Source organism: Leptodactylus fuscus, chromosome 1 (assembly GCF_031893055.1).
Source record: "Leptodactylus fuscus isolate aLepFus1 chromosome 1, aLepFus1.hap2, whole genome shotgun sequence".
In the NCBI taxonomy this organism is placed as follows: domain Eukaryota; kingdom Metazoa; phylum Chordata; class Amphibia; order Anura; family Leptodactylidae; genus Leptodactylus; species Leptodactylus fuscus.
The window spans coordinates 138,580,072-138,604,028 of NC_134265.1; the positions used below are offsets into that span (position 1 = coordinate 138,580,072).

A 23,957-nucleotide genomic window follows, 5' to 3' on the forward strand; every position below is an offset into this window, starting at 1 on the left:
ACGGGTTGGGCGGTAGACAGATGAGGGTGGAAATGTAGGGACGTGCGGCATTGTGGAGAGCCTTGTGGATGAGAGTGATAACTTTATATTTTATTCTATAATGAATAGGCAGCCATTGTAGCGACTGGCACAGACCAGAGGCATCGCTGTAGCGTCTAGACTGATAGATGAGCCTGGCCGCTGCATTCAGAATAGATTGTAGAGGGAGTTTAGTGAGGGGAAGACCGATTAGTAAGGAGTTACAATAGTCAAGGCGAGAATGAATCAGAGAGACAATAAGTGTCTTTAGTGTATCTCTGGTAAGGAAAGGACGTATTCTGGAGATATTTTTGAGGTGGAGGTGACATGAGCGTGCGAGTGATTCAGTATAGGGGTGAAGGAAAGGTCTGCGTCAGTAAGGCCTGAGACGGCAATGGATATATCAGGGACCGATCTATTAGATGGTGGAAACAGTAGTAGTTCAGTCTTAGAGAGATTTAGTTTCAGATAGAGCAAAGACATGATATTAGAAATAGCAGAAAGACTGGTGTTCTGTATGAGTGCAGGGGTGATGTCACGGGAAGATGTGTATAATTGGGTGTCATCAGCATAAAGATGGTACCTGAAGTCAAATCTGGCGATGGTTTGTCCAATGGGGGCTGTGTAGAGAGAAAAGAGCAGAGGGCCTAGGACCGAGCCCTGAGGAACCCCAACAGCAAGGGAGAGAGGGGAGGAAACAGAGCCCGCAAATGATACACTGAAAGTGCGGTCTGAGAGATAAGAGGAGAACCAGGAGAGTGCAGTGTCTTTGAGGCAAACTGAGCGGAGCATAGGGAGGGGAAGATGATGGTCAAAAGCTGCAGAGAGGTCCAGAAGAATAAGAAGAGAGAAGTCACCATTGGATTTAGCCATTAGGAGTAGAGATGAGCGAACAGTGTTCTATCGAACACATGTTCGATCGGATATCAGGGTGTTCGCCATGTTCGAATCGAATCGAACACCACGTGGTAAAGTGCGCCAAAATTCGATTCCCCTCCCACCTTCCCTGGCGCCTTTTTTGCACCAATAACAGCGCAGGGGAGGTGGGACAGGAACTACGACACTGGGCGCATTGAAAAAAATTGGAAAAAGTCATTGGCTGCCGAAATCAGGTGACCTCCATTTTAGACGAATAGTGGATTTCAAATCCGGGTCATATGAGAATGTGAACTTTGTGACTATGAGACAGGGATAGCTGTACAGGCAGGGATAGCTAGGGATAACCTTTATTTAGGGGGGAATGTTATTAAAAATAACTTTTTGGGGCTCTATCGGGTGTGTAATTGTGATTTTTGTGAGATAAACTTTTTCCCATAGGGATGCATTGGCCAGCGCTGATTGGCCGAATTCCGTACTCTGGCCAATCAGTGCTGGCCAATGCATTCTATTAGCTTGATGAAGCAGAGTGTGCACAAGGGTTCAAGCGCACCCTCGGCTCTGATGTAGCAGAGCTGAGGCTGCACAAGGGTTCAAGCGCACCCTCGGCTCTGATGTAGGAGAGCCGAGGGTGCACTTGAACCCTTGTGCACCCTCGGCTCTGCTACATCAGAGCCGAGGGTGCGCTTGAACCCTTGTGCACACTCTGCTTCATCAAGCTAATAGAATGCATTGGCCAGCGCTGATTGGCCAATGCATTCTATTAGCCCGATGAAGTAGAGCTGAATGTGTGTGCTAAGCACACACATTCAGCTCTACTTCATCGGGCTAATAGAATGCATTGGCCAGCGCTGATTGGCCAGAGTACGGAATTCGGCCAATCAGCGCTGGCTCTGCTGGAGGAGGCGGAGTCTAAGATCGCTCCACACCAGTCTCCATTCAGGTCCGACCTTAGACTCCGCCTCCTCCAGCAGAGCCAGCGCTGATTGGCCGAATTCCGTACTCTGGCCAATCAGCACTGGCTAATGCATTGTATTGGCGTGATGAAGCAGTGCTGAATGTGTGTGCTTAGCACACACATTCAGCTCTACTTCATCGGGCTAATAGAATGCATTGGCCAGCGCTGATTGGCCAGAGTACGGAATTCGGCCAATCAGCGCTGGCTCTGCTGGAGGAGGCGGAGTCTAAGATCGCTCCACACCAGTCTCCATTCAGGTCCGACCTTAGACTCCGCCTCCTCCAGCAGAGCCAGCGCTGATTGGCCGAATTCCGTACTCTGGCCAATCAGCACTGGCTAATGCATTGTATTGGCATGATGAAGCAGTGCTGAATGTGTGTGCTTAACGCACACATTCAGCTCTACTTCATCGGGCTAATAGAATGCATTGGCCAATCAGCGCTGGCCAATGCATTCTATTAGCGTGAACTGAGTTTGCACAGGGGTTCTAGTGCACCCTCGGCTCTGCTACATCAGATTGCTACATCTGATGTAGCAGTGCCGAGTGTGCATCAGATGTGTAGTTGAGCAAAACTGACTCAGCACTGCTAAGTCTCTGCATTCGCATAGGAATGCATTGGCCAGCCTTCGGCCAATCAGCGCTGGCTCTGCCGGAGGAGGCGGAGTCTAAGGTCGGACCTGAATGGAGACTGGTGTGGAGCGATCTTAGACTCCGCCTCCTCCAGCAGAGCCAGCGCTGATTGGTCGAGTTCCGTACTCTGGCCAATCAGCACTGGCCAATGCATTTCTATGGGGAAAAGTTAGCTTGCGAAAATCGCAAACTGACAGGGATTTCCATGAAATAAAGTGACTTTTATGCCCCCAGACATGCTTCCCCTGCTGTCCCAGTGTCATTCCAGGGTGTTGGTATCATTTCCTGGGGTGTCATAGTGGACTTGGTGACCCTCCAGACACGAATTTGGGTTTCCCCCTTAACGAGTTTATGTTCCCCATAGACTATAATGGGGTTCGAAACCCATTCGAACACTTGAACAGTGAGCGGCTGTTCGAATCGAATTTCGAACCTCGAACATTTTAGTGTTCGCTCATCTCTAATTAGGAGATCATTGGAGACTTTTGTGAGAGCCGTTTCAGTAGAGTGCAGAGCGCGGAAACCAGATTGTAAGGGGTCAAGCAGAGCGTTAGCAGAGGGGTAGCGGATTAAACGAGAATAGACCAGGCGTTCCAAGATTTTAGAGATGAAGGGGAGGTTAGAGACTGGTCGATAGTTAGCAGCACAGGACGGGTCCAGGGAGGGTTTTTTCAATAGCGGGGTTATAACAGCATGCTTGAAGGAGGATGGGAAGATTTCAGAAGAGAGAGAGAGGTTAAATATTTTAGTAAGGTAAGTCGTGACAGCAGGCGACAGAGATTGGAGAAGGTGTGAGGGGGAAGGGGTCACTACTGCAGGTTGTAGGGCGAGATGAAGAAAGTAGCTGGGAGACTTCCTCTTCTGTAACAGGTTCAAAAAATGAGAATGGACAGTCTGAAGTGCTAAATATTTCTGTTAGGGTATCTAGAAGTTTGGCAGATTCACTCAGATTCTGAGATTCTCAGTTCCTTTACATAATTTTTACAATTTCTGAATGTTCTCCTTCCCACTTAGCTTTGAGAAAGCTATCTAAATAGAACCACTCACTGGACCGGTTTCTTATGTCTTAATGTAAATTTATGCTGGTATTTAATGCATGACCACAATTTTAGAATTTTAGTTCACTACTTAAAACAAATCAATAAATTCCATTGCACATCTTGATTTTCATGTATTACGGTATGTATGTTGACTGTAGTTCAATTATTAACCCTTATTGAATGACTGCTCAGTCTATGTATATTTTGGAAGAGTTAGTTTTACTATCTGTACAGCACGTTAGGGGAAGCAGTCTTCATATTGACAGTGCAGGCAGCAGATGTGGGAGAAAACTGGCGTACTATAATAAGTTTACTCATCGCATCCAAATGCCAGAATGCAAATCTTTGGCAATGTGTGTCTTCCGACACTGATCTGTTACGTAAGCATACCTCCAATTATAAAGCAACTTTTCATAAAGAAATATTACATATGACAATAAGCAACTATGCAATGTTTTTTAAATAAAGATTTGGTGTTCTCTACTATATCGGGCTGAGTTGCTTCTAACATAGAAATCTATAGAGAGGGGAGGGGGATGAGGAACCACTGAAAAAGAAAAGGTGCACACATACCGCAGCCTAGTGTGTTGTTTTTTTGTTTTTGTTTTTTTGTGTACCTTCAAGGGTTTTTAAACTCTATATGTAAATTTTAAGGTGAATTATTTTTAAGTTCTATTGAGGTTTGTTATCTCCAGTGATAAAATGTTGTGCAGTATGATGTAAAAGACTTCTAGACTAAGGCGTACACTTAGTGTCTATCTTGGCTAGTATGTCTTCTCTTTATGGCAACTGCAGTAATAAAGCTGAGTAATCTTCTCCACCTACTCCTCATTTTGTTTACTGGATAATGTACGTAGGATTTCTCTTCATCTTCCATCTTTATCCAAGCAATCATTAGTTGGCAGATATTTCGTTTTAGCTCAGATTTAGTCTCGGATGAGTCGTATTCTCACCATCATCGCTTCTCATGTTGACTGCTCTAAGTAAACCTATTGCCTCATTCGTTGAGTGTTTTAGGATAGTTCTACATAGCGACCTTAGTTGAGTAACAATTAAGTCAAGCCACCAAGAGGCCTATGAAATTTGAATGGTGTTTTACGATGCAAGTTGGCTATAAGACATGTACACTTTAACAGGTATTGCAATCCCTAAACAGTAGAAGAGAAAAAACGCAGACATGTCACAGATGATTTGCAGTCGCTTTCAATTTACTGTACACTCAATTTTCTCCTGCCAAATCATGTTCGACTTTAGACCTGCAACATTAGCAGACTTGTATTTTTATGTGATTTGTTTCCACCATATTATGTGCTGTAACATGATCACATTCACAATCCTGACGCTAGGTTCACACTAGCGTTCAGGTCTCCGTTCTTTGGGTCCAGTTAGGGATCTGAAAAAACGGAAAGCCAGTCCGCTTAAAAAGCGGTTCCCCAGGGACCCCATAGACTATAATGGGTTCTTCCCGGTTTCTGACCGTAATGGGTTCTGCCCGGTTTCTGACCGTAATTCAGGGATGGAATCCCCAAATGGAGTGTTACTGTGAATCCAGCCTTACTTGTTGCCCACAAAGTGACTGTGTGGCCCTCTGTTTACCACCTTCCTCTGCTCCTTGCCAACATCTTGTGCTATTTTCCTTTATTACATTATAAACTAAACTGCCGTCCTTCCATATACACTATTCACTGTCGCCTTTCTCCAGTTTACACTTGCTACGCTGAGTGCATCAATTACAGGGTTTATTGCTTCAGAGCTGTAACTAGTTAAATGGGCCAAGGCAGGGGAATAGTTTGGCACACTGCTTATAGTGCTCTTGCTAAGCTTTCTTCAAGGAATTAGTACATTCTGCTAGTGTAATATTGGAAAGGATTACATTTCCTTGCATTCTTGTGACTGGAACATCTTTAATACATGAGAACCAGTGTCCTTGTGCTACTATAGTACATTTTTGCAGGACAGCAGCAGCTGGAGAGCCACGTGTTTCTCTCCACCCTTTTATTAAACTAGAATATCCCAACAGATGTTGTTACTGGGATCTGTTCCATGTCATTCTTGATTGTTTAGCCCTAAGCATTACTGATCAGGAAAATGTACCAGTGATTTTCATGTTCTGTAGAGTGTTTTTTTTCATTCCGTGTGCATATTTTCTGTGTAACAGCTTGCTTTTTCTTCAGAGTCTTCACATTTTAACCAAATTGCAAACCACAAATAGTGATGACTTGGTCCCATAAATATCCAATAAACCCAAGAGCTTCAAACTACAATAAAGTAAATGTTATACTTCTAACGATCTTTCAACCTTTCCTCCACCCAGCGATGATTTACCAAGGCATCTGTAGGGTTAATGTCCACAATCAGTGTGGGCTCTAATATTGGGCATTGCCGCTGGGTCAGTGGCTATGGCGGCCCCTCTGCTCCGGAGTCTCCAGCATGTTTATAGACCCAACACCTGCTGTAATAGTGCAGCTGATGTTGGGTCTTTAAACAAGTCCACTGCCCACACTGATTGTGAGTATTAACCCTACAGATGCCTTGGTCATGTCATTGCTGGGTGGTGAAGAGTGGCCCCCTTCACAGTACTAGACTATAGAAGTGTATGGTTAGGGGAAAGTTTCAGCAATGAAGCTGAGCTATGAGGCCAGCCCTTATGACAGTGCAGTGATATTGGGTGTCAAAAAAAACGTAACAATATCTGTCAGTTTTTCTTAAATACAATAATGTCTTAATACAGAATACTGTCAAGTGGGTGTTCTCTGGGCACTGGGCATTAGTATTGTCAAGGGAGCGTTTTCCAATGTCCAGAGCTGCTTTGCTGTTCCTTCCTTCCTTCCTCCTTTCCACACCACACCACAAATTGACATTACCATTAACATTGTTAATAACATTGTTTTATGGTCATATGCACTGGAGATAATGGGGGAATTTATTAAGAATGGCATGCATGATATTAATATTGTGAGCGCTGACCGTAGATACGCCAGAATTGTTAAGATCTTATTTGACCCACAACCATAGATTTGTGTATAAATAATATGCCACCTTGAAAAACAAGCAGTCTCTGAGAACATCCTCTCAAGCAACAGACCTAACACTGTACTATGGCTAAAGAACACTAGTCACATTAAACATGTTGGTAGAATCGTCTCATGAGAAATGTTTCAATATAATTTTGATATAAATCCTTGCCAACTTTCTTAATCATGGGCATAATTATTTAGCAGGTCCCTTATCAGATCGGGAGTGTATTTGAGATGTACTTTATGCTTATGTGCAATGGGTGTCTATGATCGGTAGTTATCATTGGTTCTTTATAAACATACAGCAGAGATTGCCGACTAGACCTATAAACTTGGAAGGATAAGGATTTTACTGTCCAGAAGTTAGGTTTTATTGACATCAAGTTTTTGTTTTATATTTTTAATTTTTATATTTTCACATCAATATCTGTTTAGCACAATTTCTGAAATCCTTACGGCTAGTTTGCGTGGGGCAAGTTGGCAGTGGATTTTGATGCGGAATTCGCCTCAAAATCCGCTGCTCCCATTGACTTCAATGGGAGCCGCTCGCTTCTTTTTTGCGCTAGCTAGTAGTGGAAAAAAGAAGCGAGCTGTCCTATCTTGTCACGGTGCGAGGCTCCATCCCATTCATTTGGGCCTAATCCATTGCGGAATGCCAGTGCACTGCACTGGCATCCCGTCACGACAGCCGTGACGCAATGTGTACACGCGGAACCCTGTGTGAACTAGCCCTTACTGTTGCCACTGAGCCTCAAAATGACTGATGTTTCCTATTCCGTAAAGACCTGTTCTTGACAATCATACAGTTATCCTTATAGGCCATGACAGGTGTTACCTATATACAGTAGATAAAGGACCCACTATTGACAGTAGGTTATTGTTACAACTTATCTACTCTCCTTCCCTGTTGTTCTCTGTCCTACACATGCTCAGTGCCCTACGCACTCTCCAATCTCCAGCAGCTCAGGCAAGGTGGTTGCCTCCATAATAATGTACAGCAAACAAAATACAATTTCATGGAAAAAAAAAACAAAACTGCTTAAAAATAGTATATTTACCAGTACCTGGTTCTAATTAGTGAAAACAATACGAAGGCGATACCTTCCCTTTTAAATGTATAAATGACAGCTCATACTCCATCTGTTCCTACAAAGTTATACATCAATCTGCTGTAAAATCTGCTTCCTGCTTATAGATCAGTTTTGTTTTATACAAGATGATCCTTTTAGTTTCACACTATCGAAGTGGCACTAATACCAGTATTTCAGTCTAACTTATTGATATCACAGAATAGTTATCAACTCTTCACTAGCCTCTTATAGATCCTGAAGTTCTGTAATGGATGTCACAGGACATTTACGTAACAGTTTGAAAGGCTTGAAATAATCATTCTCAACTTACAGATGAAAAAGCACTGTATTTGATAAAATAGTAAAAGTTTTGTGGCACTCCTGGTATTATTTCCAGTAGCCGGACCACTACTAATCATTACCTTGGCATATGTTATTAATGTTTGGGAGTACTGAACCCCTAGATCAGTGTTGACGAACCTATGGCACGCATGCCAGACATGGCACTCAGAGCCCTCTCTGTGAGCACTCATTTGTGGAACAGATTATACTGTGTGGGGATCACTGTGGAGCAGATTGTACTGTGTGGGGTCCCTTCACTATTTATATCACACAGTATCTGTTTTATAGTAGACGTGATATTAGTAAAGGCTGTAATAACATTGCACGGTCACTGTAAACAGATCCTATGCTATGTAAATAGTGAACATTAATTTTTCAAAATTATGCCAAATGCAAACTATTACCTTTCAGTACAATGTTGTTTGTATTAATGAAAGCTCGGTAAAGCACCATTCACACGACTGCATTTTACGGGTCTGCAACTGAGCGTAACTGTGGATCCGCACAGTATTAAGGTTAAATTGCCGTGTTGGCATTTTGCGATTATTTTTTGGGTTTTGGGCTCTCAGTCTGTAAAAGGTTCGCCATCGCTGCCCTAGATCAATTTGATCTTAAAGGGATCCTATCATTCAGATGGAATTTTTTGTCCGTAACAGGTAGGAATAGCCTTAAGAAAGACTGTTTGTCTCCTACCTTTAGATGTCTTCTCCACGCCGCCGTTCTGTAGAAATCCCAGTTTTCGCTGGTATGCAAATGAGTTCACTTGCAGCACTGGGGGTGGTCCCTAAGTGCTGTTTGAGTACTGGGGGCGGCACCCAGTGCTACGAAAGAACTCATTTGCATACTAACGAAAACTGGGATTTCTATGGAACGGTGGCGCGGAGAAGACATCTAAAGGTAGGAGAATAGCCTTTCTTAAGGCTATTCCTACGTGTTAGGGACAAAAAATTCCATTTGAATGATAGGATCCCTTTAAATAATTGGGTCTGCCAGGGGTTACTGCTGAGAAGGTGACACTCTGTGTTATGGATAACTTATATATAGATAATCTATATATGTCATGGTCAGAGGCTTGCAGGAGTATCCCATGAAAGACACTAAAGGATACGTTCTAAATGCATGATCATTGGGGACACCAGCAATCTCTCACAATCTCTGGAGAATGGAGCTGTAGTCATGTGGATCTGCCACTCCATTCAATGTTTATGGTACTGACTGAGGTAGCTGAGCAATGTACTGCTCCATCTTGCTCTATCCCATTAGGTTTGGAACAGCAATGTGCATATCTGATCACTGCCTCATTCACAGCCTATAGAGACTGGTGTTTGTAAGGCTATACACCGATTATAATCTATCCACAGGAATGGTCATAAGCCAGCAGGCCCTACCCACCATGAGAGAAGGGGTTTTGTTTAAATGGAGCAATGGTCCAACTTGCATGCTGCTGCACCATTCCAGCTTTGCAAGAGGGAGAACTGTACGCTATCTTATCTTTGGCTTTCTCATAGACCAGGGGTCAGTAACCTTCGGCACTCCAGCTGCTGTGAAACTACAACTCCCAACATGCTCCATTCACTTCCATGAGAATTCCAAGAACAGTAGAGCAAGTATGCATGCTGGGCATTGTAGTTTTACAACAGCTGGAGTGCTGAAAGTTGCTTACCCCAAGGTGGGACTATTAAAGGATTATCTTATCTTATCTTATCTTATAGACTATTAAATGGTCGGATAAACTGTGAGACCTCACTGAACCGACACTTAGCATGAAGACGGGTGATAAGTTGCAATCTTGTAGAAACCCCTTTAAATGTATATGTTAATAAACTATACTAACATGGTAGTAATACTTAAGAGTAGAATACACAGCATTTTAATTTGTGGAACTGGAAATAGCTTTAATAGAGCTGTTTGGGTATATTCTTTTAATATTGTGACAGCTTGACAGTAGGCGCTATAGTGGGTGCCAGTTGGCTTCCACAAATACCCTTTAATTTATGTTTTGAAAATGACTTACGAAATTTTAGTTATTGCTGATAAGCGTTCTTGTTGGCATGTGGATTTATAACACTTTTTATATAGATATATTGGGTCCCCCCTAAACCTCTGGGTCGGCCTTGTTAATTACAACATGGATATTACAAGGTTCTGTTGTGTGTTTTTTTTTTTTATAAATGTTTTCCCATTAAATAGGGATAAAAAAACAAACAAACATAATTAGAGCACTCTGCGATTCCTCAATAGTGTATTAGGATGTTGTCCATTCAAACTGCTACTAATTTAGCAAAATTTTGCCTGTGGCATAGGGGGGTGGCCCAATCTTGGAAAGTAAAAGTTATTTTTTTTGTACAATGAAATTACCTACAGTTTTCCAATATGCTCTCTGTATCCATTCTTCGGTTTTCTAGATCTGCTTGCTGTCATTCATTCGTTCTGCTTGCTCCCAGTAGACAAAATCTGTCCATGGTCATGCGATGAACAAATAGATGTACAGTTCATTGTAGCTCATGTTTTGTGTTTTTCACTGGGTACAAGTGTTGTTTTTTTTTTTTGTTTTTTTTTAATCTTATTTTTTTTGTCCCGCCCTCTCCCTCCTCCGCAATTTTCAAATTGCTGCAACACCATAACATTATTGCTATAATTTCTATAATTATGCCAAAAAGACAAAACCTAAAAAAAAAATTAGTATGCCAAGATAATAATTGGGGAAAAAAATGTGTGTGCGTTGTGTTATAACTTTTTTGTGAGCTTTTTAGAATAATGCAACTGAATCGCAATGAATTTGCATTTGTACGCAGGAGATTTATCTAGTTTTCTTTGCCAAATTTTATTCACAGAGTGACCCTGCATTCACACGACCATGTTTAAATAAAACTCTACATGTGTTGGCCGGATTTACTGGCCTGAACAGTATGCCAGGAGAGGGACAGTGTAGCTCTATATGATGCTAGAAGCACCTGACTCCTAGCGAAATGCTGTCCATACTGAATATAGTATGGTACAGTACGCCGCTGAAAGACAGGGACTCCCTGCAGTATAGATAACTATACTGAGTCCCTCTGCTGGCATACTTGTTTAGGCTGTTAATTCCAGTCAGCACACAGAGTTTCACGTGTAAATGTGAAGTAAGAAATGGATATTGCATCAGGAAAACTTCTGTTGCTTTTGTATTCCATGCGAGCTCAGAAAGAATTCAAGATGGTAATGCTTGCTGAAAAGGGGGCACTGCAGGAAAGGGTGTTCATGATCAGAGCTGGATTTAGGGTCTATCCACACAGAGGAAAATAGTGAGGAATTTGGTGAAGAATTTCAGCGCTGAAAAAAAAAAAGCCTCCCGTTGACTTCTTGAATCACAGGCTTCAAGAAGGCCCTGAAGACTCACCTATTCAGGAAGGCCTACAACCTCCAATAACACTATCACCGCACTGCCACCCGTACAGTCTCCCCCTCTCCTTCTGTCTCTACCCCCTTCCCTCATAGATTGTAAGCCCTCGCGGGCAGGGCCCTCTACCCCACTGTGCCAGTCGGTCATTGTTAGTATTATATCTACCTGTATAATTTGTGTACTGTATGTAACCCCCAAATGTAAAGCACCATGGAATTAATGGTGCTATATAAATAAACAATAATAATAATGGGTTCCTTTTTCAGCTAGCAGAATTTTATGCTAGCATATTCTGCTAGCAGAAAAAGGAACCCATTGAAGTCAATGGGAGGCTTGGTTTTTCAGCGCTGAAATTCCACACCAAATTCCTCACCATTTTCCTCCGTGTGAATACACCCTAAGGGTAAGTTCACACCGGGTTTTTTGTCCTGGAACCTGAGGCAGAGGCCACCTCAGGTTCCAGTCCAAAAGCTGGATAACCACGACTGAAAGCTGGTGCTCTGCTAGCTAGGTTCTGCTAGCTTTTTTTTTCCTCTAGCAGAAAATTGACATCAATGGCAGGCTTTTTTTTCCACGTGGAAAATTCCACACCAAATTACTCACCATTTTCCTCCATGTGAATGCATCCTTACAGTTCATTTGAACTAAGCTGAACTTCAAAAGCATACCCATCCTTTAGACCAAAGGGGTGCCATTTTAGAAGAAAAGGTTGAATTTTTTTTTATTTTATTTTTTTTCTAATCTCGTAGAACCCATTTATGTCGGCCGAGACTTTTTTTTTTTCCTTCCCTTTTATCAGGTCTCTTTTGAATAACCTTCATGGGGAAAACTGCCTTCTGTGATAATGAATGCAGGGATCTAAAGAACATTATAGAGTGTAGTAAAAACTGGACACCATGTTCATTGTATTTTTATTATTTCTCTTTGAAGTAGTCTGGAAAAAAATGAATGAATCCACATATGCCATTCTAAAAGTTCTGCTGTGCAATGCTGGAAAATAGATAAGAAATGTTTTCTAGTATCTGCACTTACATTTGCGTGGGTAAGGGTTATTAATCACCTTCAGGCATCAAATTTGTGGGCAAAGTGTGTTCCCCCCCCCCATATGTCCTTGTGCAGCCAGAAATTATAGGGTTACACACAAAAGCTCCCGTCTTTTTATTGTTAAACAAAAAACAGCAAAAAAAAAAAAAAAAAGCCAATGATGAAATATATCAGCTGCTCAGGCAGAGTATTCTGAGTTATGGTTCAAAACCATGTGAACATAGCCTTAGCGTGTTATGGGAGGTTGGAAATAATGCTTTCCCATGGGTGAAAAATTGCTGAGTTTTCCTTTTTCCAATTAAGTTTCTGTCCAGCTTATTCAAAAATTGTCTGCAAAATGGATTTACTTCTGTTGTTAACTATACAGTATTCGTGTCCCTGCCCTTTGTGTTTTTCCATGTCTAAATATTAAAAAAAAAAAAAAAAAGAGTGGGCCTTGAGGAGCAAAATTTGTTGGGTTAGTAGTGGTAAAACACTGGTTGCAAGGTGACCGCTACATTTTAAGGGTATGTTCACACGCACTTCTGCCTCAAATTCGCCTATTTCCACCTCTCTAGCGTTATATACCATTATTTCACTCTCCGATTAGACTCAGTGGAGTGAACTAGCTGAAACAGCTGCAAAATCTGCAGCAAGATCGAGTAGGATACTTTTTTTTTTTTTTTTCTAATTTATGTGTTTTGTTTTGTTTTTTCCCCTTCAATCCTGCTTCCTAATTAAAAATTATGGGAGACAGATTTAGGGTGGAATTTGGGGCTGATTTGGGGTGAAATCCATCTCAAAATCATCAGCAATTCCCTCCTAAAGCATCTGGTCTAGTTCTTTTGGCTGTTTTCCACTGGAATATCTGTTGTTTTTGTTGTCTGTAAAGAGAATTCTGTTGGCAAAAAACCAAAACCCCCCCCCTTTTTTTGTTAACATACATTTGTAGAAAAGAAATTAGTTTTTGTGTTGTACTAGATCTGGCTGTGTGTGTGTGTGTACGCATGTGTGTGTTTAGCTTTGGTTTGAATGTAGGTAACATAGTGCGCAGTATAGTGTGGTCATTGAAACACCAATGAGGATACACAGGGCTTCCCAAAATACTATCTACTTCAGAAGCCAGATAAACTGCTCAGAGATCAAATCTGACCCCTTTTAGTGGGATAGGAGCAAGAACTTTGATAGACGTCAATAGAAATCAGCCTAAAAAAATATGAGCCCGAAGCAAAATTCAGGACACACTGGGATCTCTCCAGCCCTGTCACTTGTAATCTTCAGCATTTGTCTTGCAAGTTCATTATTTATTATGAACATTTCCAGGTTACTAAAATGTAATCTGCTGTAGAGATATTTTACAAACTCTCCAGACTATTTCCATTGCCTTCTTGTATAGGTGTGTGTATTGTTTATTTATTTTTATGTCTATTGCTAGGTTCATGCCTGCGTTTGCTATTTCTGTTAGTAGAAGGTAGTTACGCATAGTGGACCTCTTGATAAGGTCATGTGCAAAATGGGGAATGGGGGTGATGCGACCCAGATAATTTGGTCCTTATCGGCTGAATTTTCTGGCCTTAACAGAGTCTTGAGACTGAGACTCGGCATCATCTATCAGTAGACCTCAGTTGTATACTTGATGTTTAATCTTAGGTCTCTAGCTTGGTTAATATTAATTTTATGTAATTTCTTTATGGCTTTTTTATTTTTCAGGGTTTCCTGTCATTCATGTGTGCTCCGCTTATTGGTGCTTTATCAGATGTCTATGGGAGAAAGTCTTTTCTGCTAATAACTGTTTTCTTTACCTGTGCCCCGATCCCATTAATGAGGATAAGCCCATGGTAAGTGATCAGAAAATGTTATGTAGGTACGGTAATTCCATAGAAGATATCTATACCACTATATGTTGTGTTTTTACAGGGACAATTCAGTGGTCTTATGTAAGAAGATACAATAATAATGTAATCATATTAGTACATGAATTGTTCTTAAAGATAGTAACGTTTTTTTTTTCTCTCTCTACAGGTGGTATTTTGCTATGATTTCGGTATCTGGAGCATTTTCTGTTACGTTTTCTGTGATTTTTGCGTATGTTGCAGACATAACACAAGAACATGAAAGAAGTACAGCTTATGGATTGGTGAGTGATTGTATTGTCAGTAGACTGACACGTGTGGCCTTGAATGTTGTCCTTTGTGAACCTAGGTAATCTTTCACTTCTCAAATACAAATCATAGACTGTAAATGGATGCAATCCATAGTGACCAAACTGGAGACATTAAGTCCACACATATGGTCTTTGGGAGATACCATGATTATAAGGGTTTTCTGGGGAAAAAAACCCCAAAAACTTATTAATGGTTTAATAAGTGTGCCCAAATAGTTTAAGGAAGGTTTTGAATGATTTCTGGGTTTCTCGTGGAGCTCCTGGAAGCCTCTGCATTTGTTTGCTTGGTGTATCGTCCTGCTCTCTTATCCTACGATTACCATGATGCATTGCTCTTCACTCAGATTCCCCTCTCACTCCCTCCCTCTCTTACACCCCCTTCCGGTTTCCCTAGCTAGCCCGCTGACAACTAGTCCTACCTGCCTTCCTATTTACCCAAGACCCTCACCCCATCATACTTATTTGTCTTCCTGTCCTGGAGATCACTTTCTTCTGTGCCGCCATCTCCTGTTCTCTTGACTTTTGCCTGGGCCTGCGCAATAGAGGTACTCCGGCTCTATTATGCATGCGTGGGAGGCCTGATCCTTCTCTTTTTCACGTCTGTTGGCATTTGTACAATAGTGTGCAATATACTTTATTTCACTGCTTTTTTTCCCATTAGGTTTGGCTACCAATGTCACTGTACTGTCAGAGTGGCAGACAGTGAATCTGTTCTTTAGACACGATCTATGGTAGATGTTCCTTTAGGGCTAGTTCACATGGGCACAGAGGGAGAGGATTATGGCACGGAATCCACGTCATAATTTGCCCCCTCACAATGGTGGTCTATGGAGACCACTAGCGAGCTGCCCATTCTTCAGGCGGATTCCCATTCAATTGAGCTTACTCCGGAGGGGGAAGCCGCAACAGTCGTGGCAGGAGTATTTTGGCCCGAGAGCGACGCGGCTCCCCGCTTCACTCTCTTTGCCAAAATCCGCCCTTCCACTTCCCATGTGAACGGGGCCGTAGGAGTGTTTATCGCAGATTCTGTCAAATCTGCTGCCAAAAACAGTGTGTTTACAGTGTAGTTGTGAACCTCTCTTTAGGGTTGGCACCACTACCACCACATGTGGACTAACAATTAAGGGTGTTCTGTACATGGCACATTTTTCATGGGGGGGGAAAAAGCCACAGTGGAATTTACTACAGTATTAACCCTGCTGTTATGTTCGGGTCAATATGACCCAAAATGATTTTTGAGACCCTGCAGATTTTTTTAATGAGGATTTGAAACTAGTGGTTCCTTGACTTCTCCTCATTTGTGGAGCTCTACATTTTTTATTTTTTTTTTAGTTTTTGCTACACGCTGATTGTTACACTTGTACTGTTCGGGTCAATATGACCCGATAGCATTTTATACTGTTCTACAGGTCTCTGATTATTTCTGACTTCAAAAGTTATGTTTTTTTTATGTGTTCTTCATCTCCAAACTGGTGGCATTCCAAGGTAGGTGCCCATTCAGACAATATATACCAAGTAAGCCAGCAAAATATGGCATCAAGATCTGGACACTTTGCGACAGCAAAAGTTCATATGCTCTAAATGTTCGAGTGTATACAGGAAAAGCCCCTGATGAAAGACCTGAAAAAAATCAGGGTATGCGTGTTGTTCTAGATTTGACTCATGGACTAAAAGGACAAAATGTCACATGTGACAACTTTTTTACATCCTATCAACCTGGCCAGATGTTGAAGAAAAAACAACTTACCATGCTGGGTACTATGAGAAAAAACAAACCTGAACTACCGCAAGGTATCCTTAGCAAGAGAGAGGTCTACATTTCAACTTTTTATTTTTCTGGAAATACAACTGTTGTTTCTTATGTTCCAAAAACAAACAAACAGGTAATTCTCATGAGCACAATGCACCATGACAATGCCGTAAGTGATAGAGAAGACAGAAAGCCTGACATTATTTTGGATTATAATGCCACAAAGGGAGCAGTTGATACTTTAGACCAGGGGTCCTCAAACTGCGGCCCGCCAAGCACTTCTGTCTGGCCCTGCCGACAACGCCGGCAGGCGTGCATTTATAATGAGGCTCCTGGAGAGCTCGGGCCAGGCCATGGAGCACACTTCACTTTACCTGTTGGAGGGCACTGCTCCCGATGTCTGTGCGACCTGCTCTGCCTCCGGCCCACTGTTTGAAAAGTTTGAGGACCCCTGCTTTAGACCAAGTAATATCAACATATACATGCAAACGCAAAACCAATCGGTGGCCAATGATTTTATTTTATAACATACTGGACGTTTCTGCATACAATGCATTTGTCTTATGGAGAGAAATCGACCCCGATTGGAACCGGAATAAGCTGCATAAAAGAAGATTATTTCTTGAGGAATTGGGAAAATCCCTGGTGAGGCCATATATTGAGAGCAGAAACGTGACCCCCAGAAGTGAGGGAGCAGCAGCCATTGTAAAAAGTGTCCAGCATGCTCAAGAAAGAGACTCCACATCCACGGCCTCCACCAGCACAGCTACCAGCAAAAAAAGAAGAGATGGAGCTTCTGTCCATCTTCCTGTGACAATAAGACTAATCTGACATGTGCTGGATGTTCAAAATATCTGTGTAAAGGACATGTGTCTTATTATTGTGCTCAATGTAAAAACGCATGAACATGTTCAGTGTTTTTTTTTTGTTTTTTTTTATTTCTTTCTAAAATGGTTGAAGTTTTTATGAGTTTTCATTTGTTGATTTATAAAATTTTTCAAAAAGATAAATTTCATGTTTTAGTAATAGTAATGTAAAACTTCTTTATTATTTGTGTGCAGAATGTCAACAATCGAAGATAATTGCAAAAAGCCAGTGTAACCTTTTTATGAAAAAAAATAAAAAAATAAAGTTTGAATTTAAATTTTTCTTTTGTTTATGATCAAACATTTTCACATACAGTATTTCAATGAAAAAAGTATTCAAATAAAACAATTAGAGTAGCTAAAAATCAAGAATTAATAGGTCGGGTCATATTGACCCGGGAACAGTACAAGTGTATAGCAAATGCGAACAGAACAGCAGGGTTAAATGTCCGATGCTTGAACTTCTGTCATGGATCTGTGCGGTGAATTTTTTATTTTTTTTTAAATCCAGCTCATCTGTTTTTGTCAATAAGCAAGTGAAAGCATTGCCACTTATCTCTTTGGAGCAACAGCAACACCCTCATTGCTCTTACATATCACAAAAAAAACCAACTAAATAAACAGTGCTTACCTCACTAATCCCCTGCTGATGTTGGCAGAAATGGTGGGGAATTAGTAGTGACCTCATCAGCTATGGATTTTCAGGTTTGGGCATTTCCAGCATGTTAGGAGAAGCACCTTGAGGTGAAGAGCAGCGAATATCAGTCAATTTCCAATCTTTAAAATACATGGGTTAATTTCCTTCTTTGGCTTCAATTTTCAACAGGCAGTTTACTAAGAAATGGGTCTTCACCAAAGGTTGGATTTAATGGTTATGCTATAGTAGTAGAGGGAGGCTCCTTTGCCAACAAGTTGTCTTACACCCAAAAGTAGGAAAGAAGGACAAATTCTTCAGTTTCAGAGTTTCTATTATGACACAAATTAGGAATGTGTCATCCAAAAACGAATTTTATCCACATCAATTATTACCCAGATTCCTTAGATACAGTGTGTAAAAGATCGTGCTCAGAACTTCAAAATAATCAGGAATCTTGCAAGATTGACACTGGAGTATCAAGGATTCTAGCTAACTGTGAGACTCTCCTAAAAATTAGTGATATTGCTGTATTCTGTATTACTGTTACTTTGAGCTGTCTATTGTTGTGGTTTTATTTTTTTTATACTGTTATAAGAACGCCTGGTAATTTTTAATTTTTTGCCTTGTTTTCCCCCCCGTCTCCACAGGTGTCTGCTACTTTTGCAGCAAGCTTGGTAACAAGTCCAGCAATTGGTGCTTACATCTCCACGTTTTACGGTGATAATTTGGTGGTCCTTTTGGCAACTGTTGTGGCACTTTTGGATATCTGCTTTATTCTATTGGTTGTGCCGGAATCGTTGAGGGATAAAATGAGGCCTAACTTCTGGGGAGCACAGATTTCATGGGAACAAGCTGACCCATTTTCTGTAAGATTCTGTTGTTTTATGTTTCTAGCTTATTCTGTGTTTATTTTGTACTATTACTGTATATGGAAATATTTGAAGTGTAAACAATGTATACGTTTTACAAAAGTGCCAGATAGTTCTCCTTATTTGTCATAGGAGATAAGGTCCTGGTCAGATGTATCATTATTTTTAAGGCTATGTTCACACTATGTTATTACAGTCCATTGCTGTTATCCGTCATAGGATGACAGCAGTGGACATTAAGGGTAGTAGAGTAACAGATAAAGGCAGAACGCCCTCTGTCTGCCTGTTCCCATTGACTGCAATGCAAACATAATGCTGTCTTCTGCCGTGTTTACTTTTGGAACAGTAACAAAAAGTCTTTATGCCAAACTTTTCTTGCATCAGAAAAGTCAAAAAACATGGCAGAAGATAGATTCTGGAACAAAGAATGGACAGCACAAAAAATTATTTAGAAGGAACGAGGGTGCAGCTGTTACTAAAACTAAATTGCGTCCTCCCCACAAAGGACAAAAGTTGCAACAAAATATAGCACACCCCCATATAAGTATCAGTCTTTATGATCACTGATTACATGCGAAATGAAACTTTAACCCCTTTCCCGACATCCAGGTATTTAAACATGGCAGCCGCTCGGGAGCCATAGACATCGGGTGTCTACTGTATTATACAGGAGACACCCAGTACTAATGCCCACGGTCCAAAACGAAAATCAAAAAATGCCGTTGGTGAGAAGGGGGTTAAAGATAATTAAACCCATAGAACTACAAGGTCAATCCAATAAGGGTGACCCACTATCCAAGGCAAGTCCATAATAAGACCAAATCCATAATAAGACTCAAAGGCCCTAAAAACCTAGCCAAAATATATAATTTAACGCATCAGTTCAAGGTACCCATAAAACAGCTTCAGAACTGCGGACACCCGACAGACCCTATTCTAGTATATTGCCAATATAACATACCAGAAACTGTAGAAATTTATATATGTGTGTGTGTGTGTGTATATGTGTGTGTGTATATGTATATATATATATATATATATATATATATATATATATATATATATACACACACACATACACTGTGTGTGTGTGTGTATATATATATATATATATATATATGTATATATATGTGTGTGTGTGTATATATATATATATATATATATATATATATATATATAATATATATAAATAGTTGTTTTCTACAATTGTAATTGGTCTGCAGTAGGACTTGAGTATTTGCAATATTGCAAGAGAAATAATTTCTGGGTTGACGTGCGTGTATGCTAGCGGCAGCAAACTACACTGACATCACTGGACAATAGCTGGCTACTTGGTTACCTATGGTAAAAATATGACTCATTCTCTTTGTTTCATTCATTCTCATTCTCTTAAAGTGTAACAGAAAAAGGCAAACTTGACTGAAGTGTGAATACAGCCTACGCATGACAATTGCCTACAGTTTGACCTGATATGTTTTTTGTTTTTTTTTCTTTTCTTTCAGTCACTGAAAAAGATTGGGAAAGACACCACAGTACTTCTCATTTGTATCACTGTTTTCTTTTCGTATTTGCCGGAAGCTGGACAATATTCTAGTTTTTTCCTTTATCTCAAGCAGGTAGGTCTTTAACATGTTTCAGAATCCCTAACACAAGATATATTATCAACTTATCTATAGTTTTACCCATGAAAAACCTTGTTTGTTTTCCATATGGCGAGGTTAATATAGATAGAGCAAGAGTCTAATTTATTTAGGATGGGCTTTCATGGCATGACATTCTAGATCTGTATGGCGTTTAGTCTCCATGTTGCAGCTTCTGGCAAGACTTTCTACTTCATTTTGGAGAATTTTTGCCTTTTTGTTCCAAAGAGCATTTGAGAGATCAGACATACAGTACATGTTGGATAAAAGGCTAGATTTACAATCTCAGTTCCCATTTTAAAGCCTAGTTGTTTCATTATTCACCGACAGGAGTGAGCTAAAACATACCTTATTAATAACTAATTGTCTCGGGTCCAATACCGTGTTTCCCCGAAAATAGGACGTACCCCGAAAGTAAGGCATGGCAGACACAGCAGCCAGTATCACAGCAGAGGCAGCAGCCAGCTTTCCTGTGCACATGGAACACAGTGCACAGCATTTAGCTGGCTGCAATGCCCACAAAGTGAGGCTCCCTGGCAACTGCCGGCAGCCTCGCTAAGCCCCGCCCACCACTTCCGCCGCCGCGATCAACAGCAACACCAGCGCTGCTATGAAAATGGGGAAGCTAAGTAGCCTACCTCCATAAGACACCCCCCGAAAATAAAACATGTCCTATATTTAGGACGATAATTTAATATAAGACACTGTCTTATTTTCGGGGAAACACGGTAAGTAGTAGTATCCAACTAAAGTTGCATAAAAAGGATCAACAGCGACGTGTTGGTGGTTAAGATAGTAAGGGGTACATTTGTAACCTCTAACCATTCTATCTGTCAGAGGGTACACTAAACGTATTGTCCGCCCCCACACAGTAAACTTCACTTGTGGTTGAGACAGTAATTAATATATATGGGTGCATATATCTCAAGCCACTGTCTGCATCAATTAGAGGGTACATATACTCTGTCTGCTTCAAAGGGAAGGCTGGGGGTTAGGTCAACTCCTAAACACAATCCCTATAACACTGTCTATGTTCCAAATAGGTCACATAATTCAGTTAAGCATGTGGCATTCTTCAGGCGTTATGTCAAACCCAAACTGTTCATCAGACCGTTAACTAGAGAAGCATGATTTGTCACTCCACAGAACACGTTTCCATTGCTCCAGAGTCTGGTGGCGGCATGCTTTGTGCCATTTCATCTGGCGTTTGGCATTGTTCTTGGAGATGTAGGACTTGTATGCACCTGCCGAGAAATGGAAACCCATGCCACGATGTCCCCAATACACAGTTTTTCTGCTGATGTTAATGCCAGAGGAGGTCTGGTACTCTTATGTTATTAAGCCCCAGAGCTTTGGCAATTGTTATGCACAAATATGCCCCCGCAGTCACTGACCACACTTTGTAACTTTACATCTACTGAATTATTGTGAATCGTGAACGCTTCCACTTTTCAATAATACCACCCAGTTTATTGTTGAAGTTAAGCAGAGTTGTGAAGTAGGAATATGCAAAAAAAAACTTTGTACAATTATATTGGGCAAATTGTAATATATCTTTCTTCATATAAATTTTAATATGCAACAAACTTTTTCTTTTCTCTTGCAGATCATAGGCTTTAATCAGGGTAGTATTGCAGCTTTCATAGCAGTGGTGGGGATTTTGTCCATTGTGGCTCAGGTATGTATTCTCATAAGGAGACCTTTATGCCTAACCAACATGACATTTGTCTCAGTCCATTATTTACAACCACCTTAAAATAATTTTAGATTCACACTTGTTTCTTCTCTCCACTGTTCTGGTCTGTCAGCGGACCAGAACAACGGATAGCTGGACGGGCTATAATGGGGGTCTATCATTCCTCCTTGTCCTTTTTCCACCGATTTTCAGGTAGACATTAAAAACATACATTGCCGAATGGTATTTTTAAATCAAACAATTATTAAACAAATATTCTTTTTTATGGTATGGTAATAAAGAAAAACAATACAAGAAAAAAAATCCATCAGCCCACAATCCCTCTCCCTCCCATGCTCTCAAATAAGTGTAACATTTCCCAATACATTGCATCAAGACATGGAGAGTCAAACATACTGTACATTGTTGAATGGCATTCTACCATGGCTTCTCCCTCTGCCCCCCACAATTTATGTGGAGGAAAGCACCCAGTGCATATGCTATTGTGGTCATAGGCCAACATTCACCCAACACCCAAAATGCCCAATCCATGAACCACAGACTGCACTTGGTTATAAAGTGCAAAACTGCACAAAAAAAATCACGTATACCATGCAGTTTTTATTTTTTTAATTTTGGCTTAATGCTGTTGAAGTCTGATTATGTTGAACATATACGTGGGGAAGTCCAATGTTTACTGCCATTTTATAGACCAAATGCAATGTGAACAGAGTCTAAATAATGCATCTATGTTTAAGCCAATTTAGTTGCTCAGGAGGAGGGGTTTTTTTGTATCTAAATTCTTGTGCTGTGCATTATATTTTTCAGACTGTGTTTCTCAGTATACTTATGCGCTCAATTGGAAACAAAAATACTGTTCTTCTTGGTCTTGGTTTTCAAATGTTCCAGCTGGCCTGGTATGGTTTTGGTTCACAGCCATGGTAAGTACAACTACTGTTTGCCATTACCTGTCTCAGTACTCAGTATTTTCTACTAGTTAACAGTTTAGGGAAGTAGTCTTCCCTTTTTTTATATCTCTGTCACACTAAAAGAATATACAGGTACTAGCCTCTGCCCGCGACTTAGTCTGCAGTTTGTTGGCGTTGATGATCAGCCTGTATTTAGCAAATTGCTGCCGTCGATGGTTCGCCTGCACCGGCCTTTCGGCAGCCGTTAAGCTGTCCTGCTGCTGAACTTGTTCCTCACACCGTGCCTGTGATTGTTCCGGCATCTCAGCAGCTCTCTGGGACACCATATTAATGAGCGTGTTCTTGGTGTTCATGATCCGCATGCTCCGGCGTTTTGACAGCTCTCAAGCTGGCCTGCCGCTGAACTTGTTTCTTGCACTGTGCCTGGGATTGTTCTGGCATCTCAGCACCTTGCTGGAACATCATATAATGAGCATGTTGTTGACATCGATGATCCCTCTCAGTTGTGCTTGAGGAGAACTCTGTGACTTCTGGCTCCTTCATAGCTGTCGTTGTTTGCGACAAATTAGATTCTCTTTTTCCAGGCATGTTAAAAATTGGCAAACTGCCAATTAGGATTAAAGGTGTTTGTTAGCACTGGAGCAGATCAGATAATATGCAAAGTTATCTACACACTGAGGGTTAGCGTGTTTACACAGAGAGATAACAGCCCTGGCTGAGATAAGGCTGCTGCTAAGAGCTGTTTAATATAGCATGTGAACCTAAATTCATAACTGTCATGAAACCATGTCATTTACTGAGAGAAAAAGTAGCCTATATTTTAATTGAGGTTACAATCTATCTGTGTGCCAAATTTCATTCAAATCCGTTCAGCCGTTTGTGCGTGATTGAGGAACAAACTTCCAAACATACAAACTTTCACATTTATAATATTAAGTAGGATAGGATTTCAGCTTGGTGGATCATATGACCTGCTGCGTGCCCATCATGAAGAAATATTCAGATTGAGGATAGAATGGCCCATGTCCTCTGTGTTCATCTCCCATAAATCGCAATAATAATTTGTGCTT

At 40.9% G+C, this 23,957-nt stretch overlaps 1 protein-coding gene across 1 annotated transcript in view; it reads left to right on the forward strand.

The window, feature by feature from the left end:
* The window catches only part of LOC142208571 (hippocampus abundant transcript 1 protein-like), a 63,293-nt gene that overhangs the window by 34,101 nt on the left and 5,235 nt on the right, over positions 1-23,957 (forward strand). The window contains exons 4-9 of the mRNA XM_075277177.1: positions 14,068-14,195; positions 14,380-14,494; positions 18,422-18,640; positions 20,146-20,259; positions 21,890-21,961; positions 22,787-22,899. Coding sequence (XP_075133278.1) covers positions 14,068-14,195; positions 14,380-14,494; positions 18,422-18,640; positions 20,146-20,259; positions 21,890-21,961; positions 22,787-22,899 — 761 coding nt within the window. The remainder of the gene's footprint in view (positions 1-14,067; positions 14,196-14,379; positions 14,495-18,421; positions 18,641-20,145; positions 20,260-21,889; positions 21,962-22,786; positions 22,900-23,957) is intronic.